Genomic DNA, 21,728 nt, shown 5'->3' with positions numbered 1-21,728 from the left:
TGCTGGTGGGTCTTCCCAATATCTCTCCTCTATCATGACAATTCTCAGATTCAGAGATGGAATCAATGTAACAACCCAATAAGGCTTCCCCTGCATCCTCCAATGATTACAACCTGAAAAGAACTCCCAAGGTCCTTTTTTTCTCAAGATTTTTATTAAAAATATAGCTAACATACAATATTGTATTAGTTTCAGGGGTATACCTTAGTTATTCAACATTTATATACCTAAACAAGTGATCACCTTGACAAGTCCACCAACCATCTGACATAGTACCACGCTATCACAGTATTATTGGCTATATTCCCTATGCTGTTCATTACATCCCCATGACTTATGTTTTATACCTGGAAATTTGGACTTTATTCCTCTTTACCTTTTCTCCCCGTTTTAAATTTTCCAATTACAGTTGACATTCAATATTATTTACATTAATTTCAGGTGTACAGCTTAGTGGTTAGACATTTATATAATTTAAGAAATGATCCCCCTAACTAGTCTAGTACCCACCTGGCACTATACATAGTTATTTCCATTTCACTGACTGTATTCCCTATGCTTTACTCTACATCCCCTTGACTATTTATTTGGTAACTACCAATTAGTACTTGTTAATCCCTTCACCTTTTGCACCCTGTCCCCCCACCCCCTCCTACCTATCACCCCAACATATCTACTACTCATCTGACACCATACATAGTTATTACAATATTATTGAGTATATTCCTTATGCTATACCCTACATCCCCATAAATACTTTTTAACAACCAATTTGTACTTCTTAATCCCTACCCCTTTTTTCACCCACACCCCAACGCCCCTCCCATCTGGCAACCATCAAAATGTCCTCTGTGTCTATGAGTTTGTTTCTGTTTGTTTGTTTGTTTCATTCTTTAGATTCCATACATAAGCGAAATCACATTGCATCTATCTTTCTCTGTCTGAATACTTCACTCAGCATAATACCCTCCAGGTCCATCTATGATGTCACAGATGGCAAGAACCCACTCCACTCCACGGCCTAGCAATATTCCATTATATGTATGTACCACCACCTCTTTGTCCATTCTTCCATCATCAGACACCCAGGTTGCCTCCACATCTTGGCCACTTTAAACAATGCTGCAGTGAACAGGTCCCCTTAAAGTAGAGTTTTAGGTTTCTTCAGATAAATACCCAGAAGTGGGATTACTGGGTCCTTCTTTATCCCTTGTTGTAGCCCTTTTCTTAAAGTCTATTTTGTCTGGTATAAGTATTGCTACTCCAGCTTTTTTTGTGTTTCATTTCCATTTCAATGAAATATCTTTTCCCATCCCTTTACTTTCCGTCTGTGTCTTTCAATCTAAAGTGAGTCCGTAGGCAGCATATGGAAGGGTTTTGTTTTCTTATCCATTCAGCCTTCCTACGCCTTTTGATTGGAGCACTTCATCCATTTACACTGAAAGTAATTGTTGATAGATATGTAGTTATTGCCATTCATTTTATTATTCATAATTTTTATATTCTTTCTTTCTTTTCCATCCTAAAGAAGTCCCTCTGACATTCCTTGTAACAGTGGTTTGGTGGTGATGAACTCCATTAGCTTTTTCTTGTCTGGGAAGCTCTTTATCTGTCCAATTTTACATGATATCCTTGCTAGGCAGAATACCCTTGTTTGTAGGTCCTTGCATTTCATCACATTGACTATTTTGTGCCAATCCCTTCTGGCCTGCAAAGTTTCTGTTGAGAAATCAGCTCACAATCTTATGGGAGCTCCCTTAGAAGTTACTAGTTGCCTTTCTCTTGCTGCTTTTAGGATTCTCTCTTTGTCTTTAACCGTTGCCATTCTAATTATGATGTGTCTTGGTGTGGGTCTTTTTGGGTTCATCTTGTTTGGGACTCTGCACTTCTGGGTTTGTATGTCTACTTCCTTTAACCAGGTTAGGGAAGTTTTCAGTCATTATTTCTTCGAATAGGTTCTCAATCCCTTGCTTTGTCTCTTCTGATGTGAATGTTGTTATACTTGATCTGATTGGGTGTTTTTTAATACCTTGTCTTCCAAATCGTTGATTTGATCCTCTGCATCATCAAGTTTGCCAGTGATTCCTTCTAGAGTATGCGTCATGTCAGTTATTGCATTCTTCACTTCTGACTGGTTCCTTTTTATGGTTTCCATGTCCTCTTTTATGCTTGCTATGTCTGTGTTAAAGTTCTTTGAGCATCCTTATAACCAGTGTTTTCAAACCTAACTTTGGTAGGTTGCTTGCCTCCATTTCGTTTAGTTCTTTTTCTGGAGTTTTCTCCTGTTCTTTTTCTTGGGATGTATTTCTTTGTTTCCTAATTTTGGCTGCCTCACTGTATTTGTTTCTATGTATTAGGTACATCTGCTATGTCTCCCAGCCTTGTCCGGGTGGCTTTACGTAGTAGGTGTCCTGTGGGGCCCTCACACAGTCTCCCCGGTCAACAGCTCCAGTTCCTTGTGTGAACTGTATGTGCCCTCGTTTTATAATGAGCCTTGATTATTACTGGCATGTCAGTGGGTGGGATTGCCCCTCACGCTGATTGGCTGTGAAGTTTGGTCCACAGCTTATGGGCTCCTGTGTGGGGCCTTACCCCAGTGAGTGGGATTCACCCCAACAGGCTTTGGTGCCTGTTGAGACTGCCCTTTGGGTGTGCTGCTTGTGGCACAAATTAGGCAGTGCTCTGCTGTGTTGTGAAGCCAAACTCCAAGTATGTTGTTTCTGGGCCTCTTGGGAGGGGTGCCGGTGCAGGCCCACATCACCCACTGCCTGTGACTGGCCAGGGACTACCTGGTAGGAGCTACAAAGTGACCCATGGTTGTTCACTTCCGGTGCTAAAGTTGGATGCATGGGGGAGAGGCTACACTGTAAACTGAGGACAGCTGCCACCAGTACCGGGCCTGGGGTAGCTCTGCAAAAAGCCAGGACATCCCAAAGCCACTTGCCTGCTCCCTTAAGGTCCAGCCACTGATAAAGCCTGGTGCAGTCAGTAGTTGGGTGTGGCAGGGTCTCAGGGAGTCACTAGAGTGGGAACAACTATGGTCACTAAGTTAATGTAGACTCTGGTTTGGTGCCAGTGCTGAGCCTAGAATTACTCAACGAAAGTCTCAGAGCACACTGGGGCCAGTTGCAGCCCAGCTGGGGCCCGTGGACTCTGACAGTTTTCCAAGATAGAGCGCAATGTGGATGGGCATGGCTGCTCATTGAGAAAGTGCTTCTAGCATTGGGGCAGTTGGGTAGGGTGGGGTCCCAGTGAGTCTGTAGGGCAGAGCACTGAAGCTCACTAGACCAATCAGATTCAGATTTAGCCTGTGGGGGACAGCTCAACATTCGAAAAATGGTACCCGCCTGCTGACTACACAAGAGTCGGACCCCATACAACAGGGAAAATGTCGATTGTTCTCTAGTCCTCGCTCTGAAGCCACACACCGCATTCTCTCCCCGTATGTCTTCGATGCCCCCCGAGTCACTGTCCCTCCAACAGAGCCCAGGGTGAGTACCTGAGAATGAGAGTCTGTGTGCAGGCCATTTAAGAGGACATCTGGGTTTCCCGCAGCCTTCGGTCCCACCCAGCTGGTCAGAATCCCCACTGTTTTTCACAGCCTGATGTTGTGGGAGCGCCTCTTCCCAGCACCAGTACTCCGGGCTGGGGAGCCTGGTGTGGGGGACCGAGGTCCCTCGCTCCTCCAAGGGGAACCTCTGCGTCCGAGATAGCCCTCCTGATTCTCATCCGCCACACAGAAGTTTGGTGCCAACCCGTTCCACATCTCTACCCCTCCTACCAGTCTCGACATGGCTTCGTTTATATCCTTAGTTATAAAACTACTGTTCAGCCAGATTTTAGATGGTTCTCCAGGTTGAGTGTTCTATAATTTAGTTGTAATTTTAATGTGTTCACGGAAGGAAGTATGAACAGTCTATATCTACTCTGCCATCTTGGATCTTTCAAAAGGCCCTCTTGAGTAAGGGAACCTACTTGATTTCATGACACTATTAAGCCCAATGCTTCCAAATCCCATTTGCATAAGCAAGAAGAATTCTTAAACTTCTCCACACAGAGTGAGGTACAAGGTATCATTTCAGTCAAGCCAGAAACTCCATAGCAAACTGATTATTATTTGGAGCTCAGGTTCTTCCTGGATATTGCCTTGCCCAAAAACCTTTTTATCACATTTGAATTCCAAATGATTCTTCTCCTTCGGTTTATTGTCACTACAAGCATTTAAAGTATCAGAAGAAAGCCTCATCTCAGTGTTCTCCCAGGACCTTTTCTCAACTCTTTATTAACAATCCAGTCTTTGATGAAAACTTAAATCACTCTTTACCCATCTCATTCCCTTGTAAAAGGTAACTGGCTTGCCATGCTATCCCTATACCTACTATATAACAAACGTATCAAACAAAAATGAGCTATTCTGGAGATGTAAAATCTAACCACTGAGGGCAACGGCTCTACAAAGACAAAACTGAAAAGATCACTTAAGAAAATCTAATTAGTAACTGTTAGCACTCCCCTTTGTTTACTAGTGAAATGTAGAGAGCCCCTCAAGCTCAGCCAAAAGGCATTTGGAATTTTATAACAAGTGCCACATTTTGGTTTGCCCCTGCTAGTAAGCTGTCCTGAATACCTCAGGAGAGGTATACCAGTAAACTGTTTAAATATTTATATCCCATGGAGTCATTAACACTTTGTAATGAAATGGAAATGGTATTTCAATGTGTGTCTTTTAATTGTTTTTGTAAAAGTCATGTGAAACAGCTATTCTCTTAATCAGCTTATCTAACCAGAGTGATATAAAAATAATTATCAACTGTTCATTAAAGTGAAACACAGAATCTCAAAGAGTAACGCTTAATATATACTGAAATTAAAGTTGTTTCTTATGAAAATACAGCTCTTAGTTAAAATAAAAGCACCACCCAAAAAAGTATATGTTCTTTAATGGAACAATTAACCTCGGTAGATAGGTTAGTCTTAAAAAAAAAAAATGTTTATTCATAAAGATTCAGAAGCATAAAAGCCACAATGAGATAAAGTGAAAAAACAAATGCCTGACTTTAAAACAATGGCATGACTATACCACTTAGTAGCCAAAAACCTCAAATAATTTGGTTAAGCCTCTCTGAACTTTCAAAACTTTGTGTAACAACCTATCTCACTAGGTTTCAAGACAACTGAGAGAGCATCTGCTCATTCAACCAATATTTATTGAGCCACTATTATGCTCCAAACCTTAAAACACATGAGTAAACAGAGCAAAGTCCTTGTTCAATTTATATTCTATTTGAGGGGGAAACGGGACGGGTAAGCATTAAATAGGTAGCCAAACGATACCATTTCAGTTGGTAAAACAAGAAAACACTGCCTAGAATACAGAGGGTGCTGAAAATTTTCCTTTATTTTTAATGTTGATGTATACTTAGTTCTGTTCAGTGTATCATTATCTCTTTCTTGGTGAATTATAAAAATAAATCTTATATTTACACTCATTTATTCTTGACTCTAAGCAAAGTGAACAACAAAATTAAGGTTGATTCCATCAGAATAAAAATAACCCTGTCTTGGATATACAAGTACTTTGCAGCTGTCATAACAGAAGCCTGTGGAAACACACTGCCTAATTCTTAGGAACTGACTCATGATTTCGCCTAACACTCATTGTTCTTCAATGGTCAGAAAACATTGTAGTGTATACCGAATCAGGGAAAGGCATTTTCTCCCCCACCAACTTTTATGTCTTAAGACAGATATTACTTGTGCCAGTCTAATATTTATCAGTGAAATCAGTCTTTGATGACAAGATTAGGACTCTACACAAAAAATATGAATATTTAAGCATCTTATGAACAAGATTATGTAACATAAATCGGTGAACCTTTTGATTACCTTTTATTTATTAAGTGGGGATAGCAAATAAATGATTTACCTCTTTAACAAAATTGCAACATTATTTAACTATACACACCAGTGTCCCTTTATTGTAAATTACAACTGTTAGCTAATCATGTAATCAAAAAGCTTCCTTAAAGTAGGAATCAGGGAGGAAAAAGGTCAATAGGTCCACTAAAGGTTTTACTTTGACTTTACATATAAAATCCATGTTTATTCCCTAGGCTTCTGGGACAGTACGAAGTACTTGTCTCTTAAGGTAAATCTCTCTTTCTTGCCAAATTCAACCCATGTACATACATATCATCTACAATTTCCAGTTTCAATTTCTTCAAAGTGCAATGAGAAGCTTAAGGTATCTGAGGGCAAAATCCTTCCAATCATGTACACTTCTCTGGCCTACATGTAATACAAAAGCAAATTGTTTTTAGGAATTCACCTGTGTGGAATCTGACCAAAGCATTCAAAGTTGCTTACACCAAAACAACTCTTTTTTTTCAGTCTCCTACTTTGCTGAATTATGTAACACCTAATTAAATTATATTACAAGTACAATTGATATATCTGGTTTGGTATAAAACACAATCCATTCTTGGTAAGCACACAACACAACCTATTAGGAGCAGAAATGGTGGCAGGGAATTTGAATAGTGTGGTATACTACAGGCATTTGTTAATATGTTCTGTAGAGGACTTATGATAAATCCAGTGAGTTGTTTGAGAATTTCTATAAAAATCTATAAATATTAGGTTACTTAATATTTACAGAAAGTTAAAAAATAAAAAAAGTTATCAAAAGCAAAGAAAAACATTCTTCAAAATATCAACTCTTGCAAAAAAAAAAAAAATCAACTCTTGCAAATTCTACCCATATTTTTGTTCAAGAAACCACAGACATCTAAAATACTTCTGGAGTTAAAAATAGCAAGTAAATTCGATATATTGCAATCTAACTCATTCTTAGTTGATCCTCTCACATTACAACCTTGTCTAACATCCCTTGAAATAATTTTTTAAATTTTGAATTAACAACTAAAGAAGTTGGAAACAACTGATCCAAATACAAAACTATGAGATTACACATCAGTTTTTCGCTAAAAGTGTAGTTCCTTCTTTGCATTACTGATATGAAATCTCTTCATATATTTGATTTCTCCTTTCATTAAATGAACAATACTATAACACCCTTTAGAAGAACTGTACCCAGTCATATTTGTATGACTTTCGGCTAAACTACTACATTATCTCTATCCCAGAACCACCAGTAAACAGGAAGTAAAAATTCATTCATGCTGAGTTGCAAGTAACCTTTGTATAGACTGGTGCGAACCACCTGCGTTTTATTCTTACATACAATATAACTTTAGTATCAATCTTGAGATTCAAGAAAAGGAGTTTGATCAGTAAACTGAAATTGAAGAACCAGAAACTTTAAAACCAAATCTCTCTACAGAAATTGCCAAAGAAGTCCTTTAAATTAATTTTAACAGTCATTCCCTCAAGTTGAATTTTATTTTTGGAGAGAAACTGGGCAAGTTATTCCACAAAGAACCTGTAGCCTCTGAAATTTCAGACAACATACACGTATTCTTCAGTGCTCCATGATTTTGCTTTGTTTTGACTGTGACTGGTAAAAAGATATACAAGTATACTACGGAAAATTCCTAATCATTACATTGAGTGCTTATGTGAAAATTAATATAAATTACAAAATCTATTACATTTTATAACATGTATGCTATACTCAAAAACATAAGATAGTCTTTTTTTTTTAGAAAAGGAGCCATATTAAACTAATGGGCATAACACATTACATTTAATTAAAAACCAAATCCAACCACATAAGCTGTGGTAGAGAAAACAACTAAGTGATTCAAGGCTAAAAGCTAAAGTAAATTTTTAATAACTTAAATAATGCACATGTTAATATATTCATATTTTTCACTTATGCATATTTGCATTGTTGAGACAAAAAACTAAGTGCTGAAAGATTTCCAGATTTTAACTGAAATTAAGAGGCATTAACTCCTCAGTGGCCTCACCTCTACTTCATCCACCCAAATGAGTGAATAGTATAAAAAGAAACTTCAAATACCAGTACATTGTAGATATCAATATATATGTATATATTTCTTTTTAAACTTAAAAGTTCCCTCTCCTTTCTTTTACATAATTGATGTTCTTAAAACAAAGTTTGATTTTTCACAAATACTACCCTATTTTTTAAACTGACAAGAACTAGTGTTAGGGAGAATACAAAGAAATAGGAACACTCATCTGCCCTGAAGAGCTTAAATTGAGAAATTTTTTAAAGGTAACTTGGCATTATCTATCAAAATTTTAAATGCACATAGAAATTTATGTTAAGAAGCAATCAACAAAGGTATAATGTAATACATAAATTGATATTACATAATTTTTAATAACTAAAAATTAAAGTCATTCTAAATGTTTATCAATAAGGGACTGATTTAATTATTACATCAACACAATTTTGTGCATTTTAAATGAGGCAGGAAAATGTTTATGATGTATTAAATGAAAAAGCACAGTTAGGACAGTAAACCTCATTTGTAAATTCTATAAATAAAAATGTATATGTGCACATTAAAACTATAAGAATATATATCAAACATGCATAAGGTTTACATAAACTCTCTTCTTTGTATTAAATATTAACTATATGAGCACTTATTGGTTTCCGAAAATAAAAAAATTTTATAATCATACAGAACATTTTAACATTTTAAAATGTTTTAACCAAAAATGTAAAAATTTAAAGAATTTTTCCATCTTCTTTTAATATTTGCTAGTCACTAGCAAAACTGATTTTTCTCCTAACACATATCATTTGCTCAAACTTTAAAAGGCATTAAATTTAACTTTGCAGGGTTATACAAAATAAAGGTTGTGACACAAAATAATCATGATTATATTCAAAGATGTGACTTTTTTATATTTCACTCAAATATTTGCTATCTTTAAAACAAAAGAACGGGGCATATTTTAAAAACAAAATTTACACAATTTCTGTGGTGATAGGTAAAACTCAGCATCTTATTTTTTTCATTTACATATTCTACAGGTTATAGCAATAACATTTTTTCAATAAGTATAACACTTCATCAACATATTATCTAAAGATCACCAAACTTAATTTTATTAATGGCTTTATTTGATTTAGAGCACAAATATTTCTCCATCTAAACTTGAAGCAAAAATTTTGATACTAAAAAAATTTAGACCAACTATATATTTACATGTATTAACATTTTTAATACTTAAACTTGATTTTCAAAATAAAGATTTATGCTTACTAGAATTGATACTTGTAAAAATAATTCTACTTTCCTAAAATACTTTTTAAGGGATTGAAAATGAAACATTTTTACTTTACCAAGTTGTTGGTGGTGGTGTTTGTCATAATTTCTATGACAGAAATTGATTCCATCTTCCTCATCTACAGTTTTCTCCGATGAAAGCAAACTAAGACATCTCATCTTCAGTAATCTTGGAGAACTTTCCTGAAAACCATCTCTAGTATCCCAAACCACATCTCCAGAAAGAATGGGAGGAACAACTCTCTTTAAAAAATCCATTTTAAGGTTCTACATTACTAGACCTACGAGCACACAGAAAGGTGCTTGTACCAATTTCCTTGATGAGAAGATAAGGTACACTATTTATGTCAAAGAGCAAAGAAACGTCATGAGAGCTGAGGTGGTGCTAAACACCAGTAGGTCAAGTGCCAGCTGTTCTGAAGCTGATTTTTAGAACATTTGCTGTTCATACTGATAACAAACCAAACAGTTATCGACAATGAAATGGCACTTTACTTGTACATCTACAATGGGTGTTAACAGCAATATTGAGACCATAAAATGTTCAGCATTCATCTAGTTTAACATTTAGACTTTGAAAACTTACACTGTGATAATGTTAAGACAAATTTAATTTGGTCTGCGGTGTGTCATCCTTTTAAATAAACTTACAACTGAAGTGAGAAACAGTAACTTGCAGTCAAAAGATAATTCTTAATTCTAAAAATTCACTAATGGACCTCAGGAACATCAAGTTTCATGGGGCATGAAAGGAAAATTTAAAACTTTACATTGTATTATGAACATTCCAATGTGTCCAATGTCCAATGAATACAATCAACTGTAATTATCAATAGCAGCAACTGAATCCTTGGCATAAATTACAAGAAGAAAGTGATAACTTAAAATAATTTGGATCTAAGAATATAAAGTATAAATATTTAATTCACTAAACCCAGTAATCAACCTTACACAATTTGTTTCCAAATAACTAGGCATTATACTAAATATTTTAAAATAGCAAAAGTAGTTGATCCTACTGTCTTAATGTAATCCAGAAGCATGACAAAATATCGCAGTGGAAGATGCCTACATAAGACTTTGAAAACTGAAATTAATATCGTCTTTTTTCCCTTCTTTTGCCTGCCCTCTGGTGGGGATATTAAGTGAGCAAGAAGGAAATGAAAAACCAAAGAGAACAGATAAGGCGTAAACTCCCTAAGCAATCAAATTTATAACCTTGAGGACATACATTTGATAATAATTTAAAAATCTGATTTCCCTTAGTGAGACAGAAGCACAACCTCATTCTTCTAAGACTCAACATGAAGAAAATGATTTATATAGTTTAAAAGATAAAGCATAAAATTGTCTATGTAGATATCAGGAAAAACTGTTCTAATGTAAAAACAAATTTCTGGTTCTGAATTGCTGCGTTTTTAATCCTCATTTTTCTGCCACATTGATTATATAAAGTCAACTATTTTTTATTTCATTATTTAAAAGACATTAATTGAAGGTCCTCTACATGTAACACGTTTATATAGTATTAAGGCTCAGGGGAAATTTAGAGGATTTATTAATGCAAATCCTGTCTCAAGGAATCCTACGGTGAAAAGCAGGGAAGAAACAAGGAAGTCAAGTACAGGACTAATATTTCTTTCCTTAAAGCAGGAATGTACTGACTAGGAAAATAGCTTAACTTTTTTAAAAAATGCTTCTAAGAAGTAGATTCTCTCTCTAAACCCTTGAACATGAAAAGCTGTAAATTCACATCTGAGCAGACTATACCCCACACACAGAAGAAACCACCGGTTAGAACCATAATCCATATGCCTCGACAGCTTAGAAATTATCACTGTGTCTTCCAGGCTTTGTTGGGTTTTTTTTTCCTCTTTATGGATATGATCTCATGTTCTTTAAAACTTATGTTTTTAGTTTTCCTCAGATTCCTTTGCAGGTCTTCCTTATCTGTGGAGCCCAGCAACATAATGGTACACAGCACATACTGCTTGTACAGGGCAAGTTACCTTCGTGTCCGTTCGTGATGTACAAGCCACCACCTGTGTCACTATCAACCCCACCGTTCTGACTGCACTTTCAACTGGGGAAACGAAGGGCAAGGATGTTATTAGGTGTTATTGAAGAGACCACAAGATTTTTCTCAGATTTCCTTCAGTAAATAAATATTTGCTGAGCAACTACGATACAGGCCCATGAAAGATGCACAGGCATTGAAGATATGGCTCTACCCACAGAAGCTTACTATTTATGAAGGGAAAGAAACTCTCACAACTACCAGATTCCCTGAAGGGTTGGCTAAGGCTTTGCTGAGCCTGCACTGCAGTTCAATTTCCTCTGCCCAACCTGCTTCTACACCACCTCTCTTATTAGACGGTGATCCCCAAAAAACACCCTGGCAGAAGATTCCTTTTCGGCATCAGCTTCCACAGGACCCACCCTGAGAATACAGCAAGGAGAAAGCATGACGTTCCTGTGACAAAACTGTATGCATTACTAATTGAATCTCCGAAGAGGAAATGCCATAAAGCCTGTTTGCATGATGATATTTCTATGATTTTTGGTTGATTATCACAACTTTGAACTCCTGGTATAATAGTTTCAGAATTAAGAAATTATAATAGAAACTAGTGGCTCAATAAAAGATCCAAAAACCTTTATAAGACCTCACAGTCACTATTTAACCTTTAAAATAATTTTGTTATAATCTTACCGTAGAACTCAAGACAGTAATTTCTTGGAGGTAACTTGGATCATCTACTCCTGACTGTGGGACTCTTGAGCAGTTTTGTGAATTAAGCATTTAGGTATTAATCATCCAAGATTCAAATAAATGGCTTCGTCTCTGATGAAAAACAAAATACAAAATTCACATGTTAGATATGTTTACAATAAGCACATTTGTGTGCTACTCATATCCATCAGTCTTCTGAATATTACATAGCAGTATCACCTACTGCTGTAGTTATCCTCTTTCTATAATGTTGCATTACATTTCTCCTGAATTTTTATTGTGAAAAATTTTTAAATAATGCAAAATTGAGAGTAGTATCATGAATCCACCATTATTAACTCATAGCAAATCATGTTTCGTTTATACATATACCTACTCCCAACTCCTATCTCACCACTCTGGATTATTCTGAAGCAAATTCCTGACCTTATACCTTATACTTCATTTGTAGATAATTCTGTATGCATCTCTCTAAGACAAAGATTTGCTTTTTAAACATAAGCCAATATCATTGTAATGTCTACTATAAATTAATAAATTCTTTATAACATCAACTACCAATCAGTGCTCAAATTTCCCCAACTATATCATGTGTTTTTTTAAACAGTTTGTTCTAAATCCAGATCTAAACAAAATTCATATAGGCAATTGTTACTAAGTCTTTTAAAGCCTTTCTAATCTACAAGTTTCCTCTTCCTTTGTTTTCTTTGCATTGACAAGTAATGCTTTCATTAGCCAATGATTGAATCAATACATCAATAACTTAATTATTCAATAATACATTGAAGACATGTTTATGTTATTTACTAAAATAAACAGATTTGAAAAATCGTTCATATGGCCACTAGGCCTAATATTTATCCCACCTACAGATAATGTTTGGGATACATATTTTTCAAAGTCCAATTACAATATCTGTGAGAGGGTCATGGACTGTGAACAACTGTACCATATCTGTAACAACTGGATGGTTACTCAGAATGAAACCAATGAGCACAGGGAGTTTGACCATACATAAGGTCTCACACATGTAATAAAAGCACATCCCATACTTTTATTACCATTAAAGATGTTGGCATTTTTCAATAGCTACATAGGCCGCATTTTAAATCTAGCATTGAACTCAAATTAACTTCCTTTTAAATCATAGCTGGTGTCTTAATTCTTTTGCTACTTAATGAATTGAATCCTCAATCCAACAGAAAAAACTGACTACTCTCTAAAATATTAACTTTGGACTTAAACTTCTTAATTTGAAATTCCTTTAGCCAAGTTTCAAAATATGATCTTCCATTTACTCACAGGCACAATCAACTAAATCGTGACTAAAATCAAATCTTTGAAAACAAAGAACTGGTATATATGAATAAAATACTAATTCATATGCACTTGTTTTTAATATCATTCAGACCTACTGGAATTTTTATTGGCACACCATATATTTCTGAATCTACTAACAACATATCTAGAATTCTGTCATAATTCTGGATACTTTATTTTTGTTGTTGGTTCATGGACTCATTTCTCCCTCAAAGGAAATAAAGTTTATGTGACAAATAGCATATTATTTCTGTCGAGTACGGTCATGCACTGGTCTATACTTAATGAAATTTAAACTACTTTTCACTTTATCTTCTAGGGCAAATTACAAAACCAGTTACTACTGGAGTATGAAGCACTTTTAGGACACTGCAACATGTTCATCTAGGATTGATTTGTACCGCGATGTCTAGGTCTTTTGTTTTGCTTCACTTCTGAATAAATTTCTGTTCAGATATAGCAAAAACTAATGCCATGATTTTATGTGTTTTCTTTTCTTGTAACCACACAGTCAGAGCACTGTATCATTTTAAGACTTCCCAATGTTTGTCTAGAATTTTCAATACCTCTTTAGTAGAAGATGCACAACCTTTTTATTTTCAACTTCCATTTTTGATAAAATAAACATATGTCTTTGGTTATCCTGGAAAAAATTTGATTTACACTTCTCTGACTTTCTTTATAGGTTACAATCATCTTTAGCAGGGATGGTTTTTGTCTTGGTTCGGGGGTTGGGGGTTGCATGTTAACAGCTTTTCATCTTGTCTCAATATATATTATTTAACATGGAACCCACTTTTATTTTCATTCCACTTGATTAATTTGGAGAATATTCTATCTACAGGAAGAATCAGTTTTATTACTAATTTTATACTACTACTTTTGAGATGGTCACGGTAGAGAGGTTAGGTAAATGTGGTCATGGTATATACATAACCAATGCTGTTGCTTCTTATTTTTAAAAGAAAAAATGTCATATGAACAAGAGTGGTGTGAGGTCAGTTGGTATTTGACGACACTGAAGTCTGTAAATAGCCAAATAGCACAAGCTTAGAGGGGACAAGGCTTTAAACCTGAAATAAGAATAATGATCTAGAAGCTTCCATGTGCAATAAAGAAAGAGAACAGTGGCTCAGGCACTTGGGAAGATCTCAGGTCAAATGAGGTCCTCCAAAGACAGCTATGCTTCACTTCCATCCAGAAAGTAAAAGAGAAAGTTGAACGGGTGTTCAGATAACACATTAACCTCATTTCCTTTCTGAACAGAATTACTAGAAAAATAAAAGAACAGAAATGCCACAAATTGAATGTATCTTCATTATAATAAGATACTTGATGCATATGGCTCTGATAATACATTGACACAGAAAATAATAATCTCAAGCAAATAAAGCAAAAATGAATCTTGGTGATGTTCATAATTTGAAAAGGAGGACAAGGAAAGTATGGTACCTGGCACAAGGGAGATTTGACTTCAACAAAAAGAATAACAACTTAATTATTGCATAATTAATGAAAAGACTGTTTCATAAAGAAATGAAGTCCCTGCTCACTGAGTTTTTAGGCAAAAATTGTTCGAAATGCTATAGAAAGGGTTAGCCCCGACCCCGGGGAAAAGATTAGGTTAAATTACATCAAAGATCCCAACTATAAATCAATCTAAAGCTCAAAACTCTAAATTTAATTTACAATGTATTTTATACTTATACTTGAACCCTAAAATGTGTGGTGACCTAGAAATTCATATTTCAACTAAAGAAAGAAACCACGCGACAAGATATGGAATTTATGGGGCAAATTTCCGTCCTATTAAAATTATTCTGGGTATCTTGCAAGGTCTCTTAAAATGATGCAAGAGGACAAAATGATGGCTGCAATGGTTTTAAACAAATTAGACTAAGGATGCAATGGTTTTAAATAAATTTAGAATCATCATAGCTTCTATTCATAATAGCAAAATAATTATGGGAAACAAAATGTAGTAATTTTTGTAATCTTCCAAATATTATATAAAATATAAAAAAATTTGCTCACAAATAATGAACTACAGGTAGCACACAATTACTTGAATATCCTTTCTGTCTGAGTGGTAAAAATCATTAATATGAAGAACTTACAGTCATCCCTTTAATAGAAAACAAAATTGATGACTCAAAATCAATGCTGGTTCTATCACACTTCAATTTTTAGAAATTCACTTTTTCTCTTATTTTAGAAATGTTATAGTTTTACAATTTTTAAAATGGACTTGCATTTTAACTTTCTGTCTGTTGTTCTTTTTCACCTTCTCCCAAATTTCAATTTTAAAGAATACAGAAACTCATTATGCTGGCTAATGTAATCACAGCTTACACTATATCACCTGCTGAAAATGCTGTATAATGGTACTGGGCTAGAATAACTGGGCTTCACTACAAAAACCTAATTCTCCTGCTGATAAAGCAATGTTCTCTGATGGTAAATTTGTCAACATTTTGTTGACTTTACATTTTTTTAGCCAGAATAACAGTTACCGTCGTACCATGTCATCTAATGAAAACAACTGGCAAAATTTTTCATTAACAAATTTAAGAGGAAGTTTTCCATAAAGATTTCATTCATTAAATCAAATGAAAACAGCGTCAGAGTACATTTTCAAATGTACTGATGAACAACTATGTATGGTTTAAAATAATTTTCCTATTACATTTTCATGATGACAAGAAAAAATAAAGGAATTCAACCACAAATTTATCATATAAATGTTCTACCTGTTCATATAAACAAACACCAAGAGAAAAATTTTGGACAAATGTAGCAGCTGACCTATAAGACATCAATCTCACTTAATCTGGAATGTACTCCCATTGCTAACTTCTAAAAATTCAATACTATTAACTATGCCACACACAGATTTACAGAAATCGAACATTCAACAAATATATATTGAGCAGAACTATGTGCTAGGAACCAGGGACAGAGGAGTGAACAAACCAGACAGAAATCCCTACCCTGGGGAGCCTGCATCCTGTTCTAGAAGAAGCTTGAGCTTCTTGTCATTTCTTTAAAAATTTGAAAAAAGCGCTAGAGGCTTCTCCTTCCAAATGTACATACACCTAATTTTGCAAGGTTTGAACCTTTCTAATCCAACTATTAATTATGGATTAAGAGCCCATCAAGTCCTCCTTCTGTTTATTTTCCATCTCTACCGTTTATAGTAGCTTCATAGTTTTACTACTCATAGTAAAAAGTAGTATTTTTTCCATTGAAACACATATGGCCATCAAATTTCAATAAAGTGTTTTCTATTTATTCCATGTGTACCTCTCACAAATTTCTTAACTGTCAAATTACCCTTTATCAATCTTGGTCTTCCCAGAAAACCTGATCCTAACCTCTTCGACAGCTTCATAGGGGAAATTTTCTGATTTCATTAATTATTCTCTGGACCTCCTTAATTTAAAACCCTCCTCTCTCTGCCCAAATCTTCAGTTAAAAAGTCTTTGTAGAAGTCACCTAAAGACCTTCTGGGGGAAAAAAATATGCTCAAGAGAAACCACAACAAAATCTAATCACTTAACAGAAACCGTCGATTAATTAACCAAAAATTTTCTGTTCTTGCTTGTTACAAAATGACAGTTACCCTTAGAAAAAAAAAATGTTTTAAATGCAACATTAAAACACTTTCTAGGGCCATCCCAGTCTCTAATCAATGTGTTACACCTTTTATGTTCATTGCAGCATTATTTACAATAGCCAAAATATGGAACCAACCTAAGTGTCCATCCATAGATGAATGGATAAAGATGATGTGGTACATATATATAATGAAACATTACTCAAGCATTAAAAACAAGAATGAAATCTTGCCATTTGCAACAATATGGACAGACCTACAGGGTATTACGTTAAGTGAAATAAGTTAGACAGAGAAAGACAAATACCATATGATTTCACTTACATGTGGAATTAAAAAAATAATAATAAATGAACAAAAAAAAACACAGAAATAACCTCAAAGATACACAGAACATTTTGATGGTTGCCCAATGGGAGGAAGGCTGGGGTGATGGGTGAACCGGGGAAGGGATTAAGATGTACAAATTGGTAGTTACAAAACAGTCATGGCATGTACAATATCGCATAGGGAATGTAGTCAATAATATTGTAGTAAGTATGTATGGTGTCAGATGGGCACAAGATTTACCAGAGTGATCACTTTGTAAGTTATATAAATGTCTAATCACTATGTTGTACACTTGAAACTAATATAATACTGTATGTCAACTATAATTTAAAAATTTTTTAAAGTGTGATACCTTTTATATCTGTAACTTTTAAATTATGCAATGGAAATTGCTCTACCTAATTACGACCCTGAGATTATAAAACCAAACATCAAAGAAAATTCATGCATATCTGATAGGTATACTTCATATGTTTTCATAAAACAATTTGCAATAAAAAGATTCTGAGCTAATTCAAATTTTAAGTTAATTAGAAAAATGAAGAAGTAGCTGCTCAAGGTCACTGAGCAAGTAAAGCCACAATTTAATCTTCAAAGTATGTATCTCCTCTCTTTTTCTCTGTTTACTGTCTCCAGCAAGGCTTTTAGAAAAGCTTGATTTTTATAAGAGCAACTATGAAAGCACAAATTCCCAGTGATGTTTAGATGACCTATTTCTCCTGAATTTAGAGCCCCAAAACAACTCTAAATTTAAGGAGGAATGATCATTTGTCACCTGCCATCTCACAACTTGTATCAAGTCTTTAAAATGTTTATGTTCTTTGACCCAATAATCCCACTTCTATGAGCTTTTTCTAGGGAGATAACCAGGAATGCACACACTGATTTATTTACAAAGATGTTCATTGTACCATTATTCCTATGAGCACAACACTGCAAGGGAGGCACAGAACAAAAACAAAGGACCAGTTTTTAAAAAATCACGATATGTTCAGAAGATGAAATGTTATCCATCAATGAAAAAATATTTTTACTAATATGTCACAATATTCACCATATATTTTAGGAAGTAGAAAAACAAAATAATATTTGTAGTACCTCAGAGGTAAAACTACATTTAGAAGCAAAAATAAACTTAAAAGGAGAGACTCAAATTGTCAAAGTATTCAATCTCTCTATGCCTCCATTTCCTCATCTATAAAATAAGGATTACAAAACCTCTCGGGGTTATTATGAGAATTAAGCGTAAAAGATGAAATGAAGCATGCTTAAATAGTGCTTGACAAGTAGTAAGTGCTCAATAAATGTTTAGTATTATTAACTTACGACACATACACTGATAGACAAATTTGCAACACTTCAAAGAAAAAAAAAGAACCAAAAAATAAACAGCATTCATAATTCAAAATCTAGAGATAGCCACAATTACTCATGTTAATATCTGGGTTAATTTCTTTCAGGTATTTTAAAATGCATTAAATGTTCTATAAAATTGGTATATTATATCATTTCTAGTGGTTACAAAATACTACAATGTTTTATAAGTATATTTTGTGTATTTACTCATTCTACCATTATTGAACATTAGGTTCAATGCTTCACTGCAATAAATAGGGCAGTGAGTATCTTGATTGACAGTCTTTGTACACAGCTCTCATTTTTTCCCCTGAAGAAAAAGTCTAGAAACAGAATTTCTATCTCAAGTGGTATAAAATATACTTGGCTGTACTCCCCTACTGACCTGCATGGAATGAATACTAGGTGTTCAAAAATGCCACTTTCGGGGCCGCCGGATGGCTCAGTTGGTTAGAGCGCGAGCTCTGAGCAGCAAGGTCACCGGTTCGATTCCCACATGAGCCAGTGAGCTGCACCCTCCACAACTAGATTGAAGACAACAAGCTGCCAGAGGAGTAGCCAGATGGCTCAGTTGGTTAGAACGCGAGCCCTCAACAATACGGTTGCCGGTTCAATTCCCCCATGGGATGGTGGGCTGCGCCCCCTGCAACTAAAGGTTGAAAACGGTGACTGGACTTGGAGCTGAGCTGCGCCCTCCACAACTAGGCTGAAGGACAACGACTTAGAGCTGATGGGCCCTGGAGAAACACATTATTCCCCACGATTCCCCAATAAAAACAAAACAAAAAGCCAGTTTGCTCCCTTTTCTCCACAGTCACTTAAAAGTTATTAATTGACTTTTTCACTGTAACCTTTTGTTTTTTTTTTTTTTGGTACAAGTGCTTATCAGGTATTTCTCCTTTTCCATTAGTTCCATTTAAAGGATCTCACTTTTCCTTTATATCATTTTAACATCCCCAAAACGATTCCAATATTCATAACATCAGTACAGTCCTCAAAACAGTTCTTAAGATTCTACTTTATGTGTCTAGAAATGGAAGTCCTTGTCTTTCAGAAATATATCCTGAAATATGTACAGATGATGTCTTATGACAGAGGAATTACACCAAAATAATTGTGAATTGGGGAAAGGGACAGGAAAAGGTAACAACGAGCTGATAAATGCTGAAGCTAAGGAATGGGCACATGAACATTCACTCCACTATTCTGTTTAAATACTTTTTAAACTATCTTTGGTGGAGGAAATCGGGTTGTTTTAATCTTTAAAAGAAGATATAATTATTAAAATAGATAAAACAGTCACGTTTCAGTTTCTACCATAGGTCTTACAGAACAATAATTCAATGATTATGTTAAAAAAAATAAGACCAAACTATGTAAGCCAAATTCAAAAGCGAAGTAAACAACTACAGAATTTAGAATCTCTCAATTACACTTGCCAGTAATTCCCACAGATAAAAACAACATACTACAATGCCTTTTTCCAAACCATGGTTTCAGCATACCATGCTGAGTCTCCAAAACAATATTAGTATTTATATTGTGTACTACAAGAATACAATTATGCCTCTGTATGGGCCCACATGAATATTTGATAAGTAGTTTTATTATGTACTAGTATTAAATAATCCAAATTCTCTTGGTGCTTAAATCACATCTTGGTACCAAGTTAGGCACATCGTAAACAATACTTACAGATTAACAGTTAGATCCATCAAAGTGTTTATTTGTACCCAGAGGCATGCAAGCAAGACCAGTGAAATGAAAAAACTACCTTGCTGTGCATCTTTTATTAAGATGGATTGTGGGAAAATATCACCTTGTATATTTCTCCCTGTGTAGAAAACACGTCACTTGGAGTCAGGGCATGATAACAAGAGACCTTAGCAGAAAGAGTAAGTAACATATGTAGAGAGAAGGTAATCAATGGCTGCTCCCCAGGTGAAAACAAGGGTGAAAATGGGCATATTAGAGACATGTTTTCCAAACAATTCACTGCAGTTAAAAAAACAAAAAACAGAAAACATTTTATATAAATGTACTTATAATACATTTTATGTAACAACCCACTATATATATGCAGCCACATGATTGATTGGAAATAATCTGCAATACACTTTGACAATCTCCAAACTGCTTTTTTTTCAACAAAGTTTTATGTTCTACTCAGTACCCACTAAGATAATTTCTTGACTTCACAATTTTAAATCCCTGGACTGAAAAATTGGCCTGGAGAAAAAAAACAAGTTTGCATCTCCTCCTGCTTACCAAACAAAGAATATGGAAGACAGTACCTGAAAGCTACACTTTCATGCCACCTAATCATCTGCCTGCTTGAATTCCTCTCTCCCCTGCACAGAAAATGACAGTATTACATACCTGGGAGCATAGGGAGCGGGGCACAGGAGGCACTGAAGTGGGTAGCAATCAAAGGACCACTTCTTAGAAACACACACACACATACACACACACACACACACCCCTAAGAGAAGATAATGTCTTAAATTTCTTCCTGTTCTAAAATTCTGTGTTGCTGCTCTAGGATTTATGAGTCCCTGAAGGATAAGAAAAGATGTAATGACATCTCCCACAGTACCTAGCAAACTGGCTTTCATAAAAACACTAAAGCACTAAAGATTAAGCTCAATTAATACTATGCAAACTAAGCACAAATGTAAAAGTTTGTCATTTAAATGTTTTCCATACACTAGTAAATGCAAAAACAATGCTATTGTATATTATTTAAAAACTCATAAGTATAAAAATGTTAAAATATATATAGTGTGTATCTATATATGTATGTGCATGTGTAATATATATATATCACAGAACAAATACAATTCTTATTAATTTGTCTGTAAAAGGTATAAAAACAATTCACTGTAAAATTAATCAAAAACTCAGAACCAAATTAAACTACTAACTTAGTTTCGATACCTTTTTTTCTCTGCCTGCTTAATGATATTATTATCAATGAGAAAGGAAATAAGCAAAACATAGGCCCAGTATAAAAGAAAAATAACTGTGGAGGACTGGACAATATGAAACTTTCATAACTCAACCATGATTTATAGTACTCTAAAGTCCACCAGTTCTTGGCCCAAAAGACCTCCTCTGCTTTTATCTTAGAAAGAGTAGTTTT

General features: G+C 34.8%; 1 protein-coding gene across 14 annotated transcripts in view; it reads right to left on the bottom strand.

The window, feature by feature from the left end:
- Positions 1-21,728, bottom strand: part of FRYL (FRY like transcription coactivator) — a 240,389-nt gene that overhangs the window by 171,096 nt on the left and 47,565 nt on the right. For 8 of the 14 annotated variants that reach the window (XM_033105525.1, XM_033105526.1, XM_033105527.1 and 5 more), the window contains exon 1: positions 9,287-9,529. In XM_033105525.1, coding sequence (XP_032961416.1) covers positions 9,287-9,488 — 202 coding nt within the window. In that variant the 5' untranslated portion in view covers positions 9,489-9,529. Of the gene's footprint in view, positions 1-9,286; positions 9,530-11,943; positions 12,076-21,728 lie in introns of those variants that run through there. The other 6 variants (XM_033105538.1, XM_033105539.1, XM_033105533.1 and 3 more) reach the window with 4 other exon arrangements.

The sequence above is a fragment of the Rhinolophus ferrumequinum genome, chromosome 5 (assembly GCF_004115265.2).
Source record: "Rhinolophus ferrumequinum isolate MPI-CBG mRhiFer1 chromosome 5, mRhiFer1_v1.p, whole genome shotgun sequence".
In the NCBI taxonomy this organism is placed as follows: Eukaryota; Metazoa; Chordata; class Mammalia; order Chiroptera; family Rhinolophidae; genus Rhinolophus; species Rhinolophus ferrumequinum.
The sequence above is the reverse complement of the archived record's forward strand: the minus strand, read 5'-3'. Positions and strand labels throughout refer to the sequence as shown.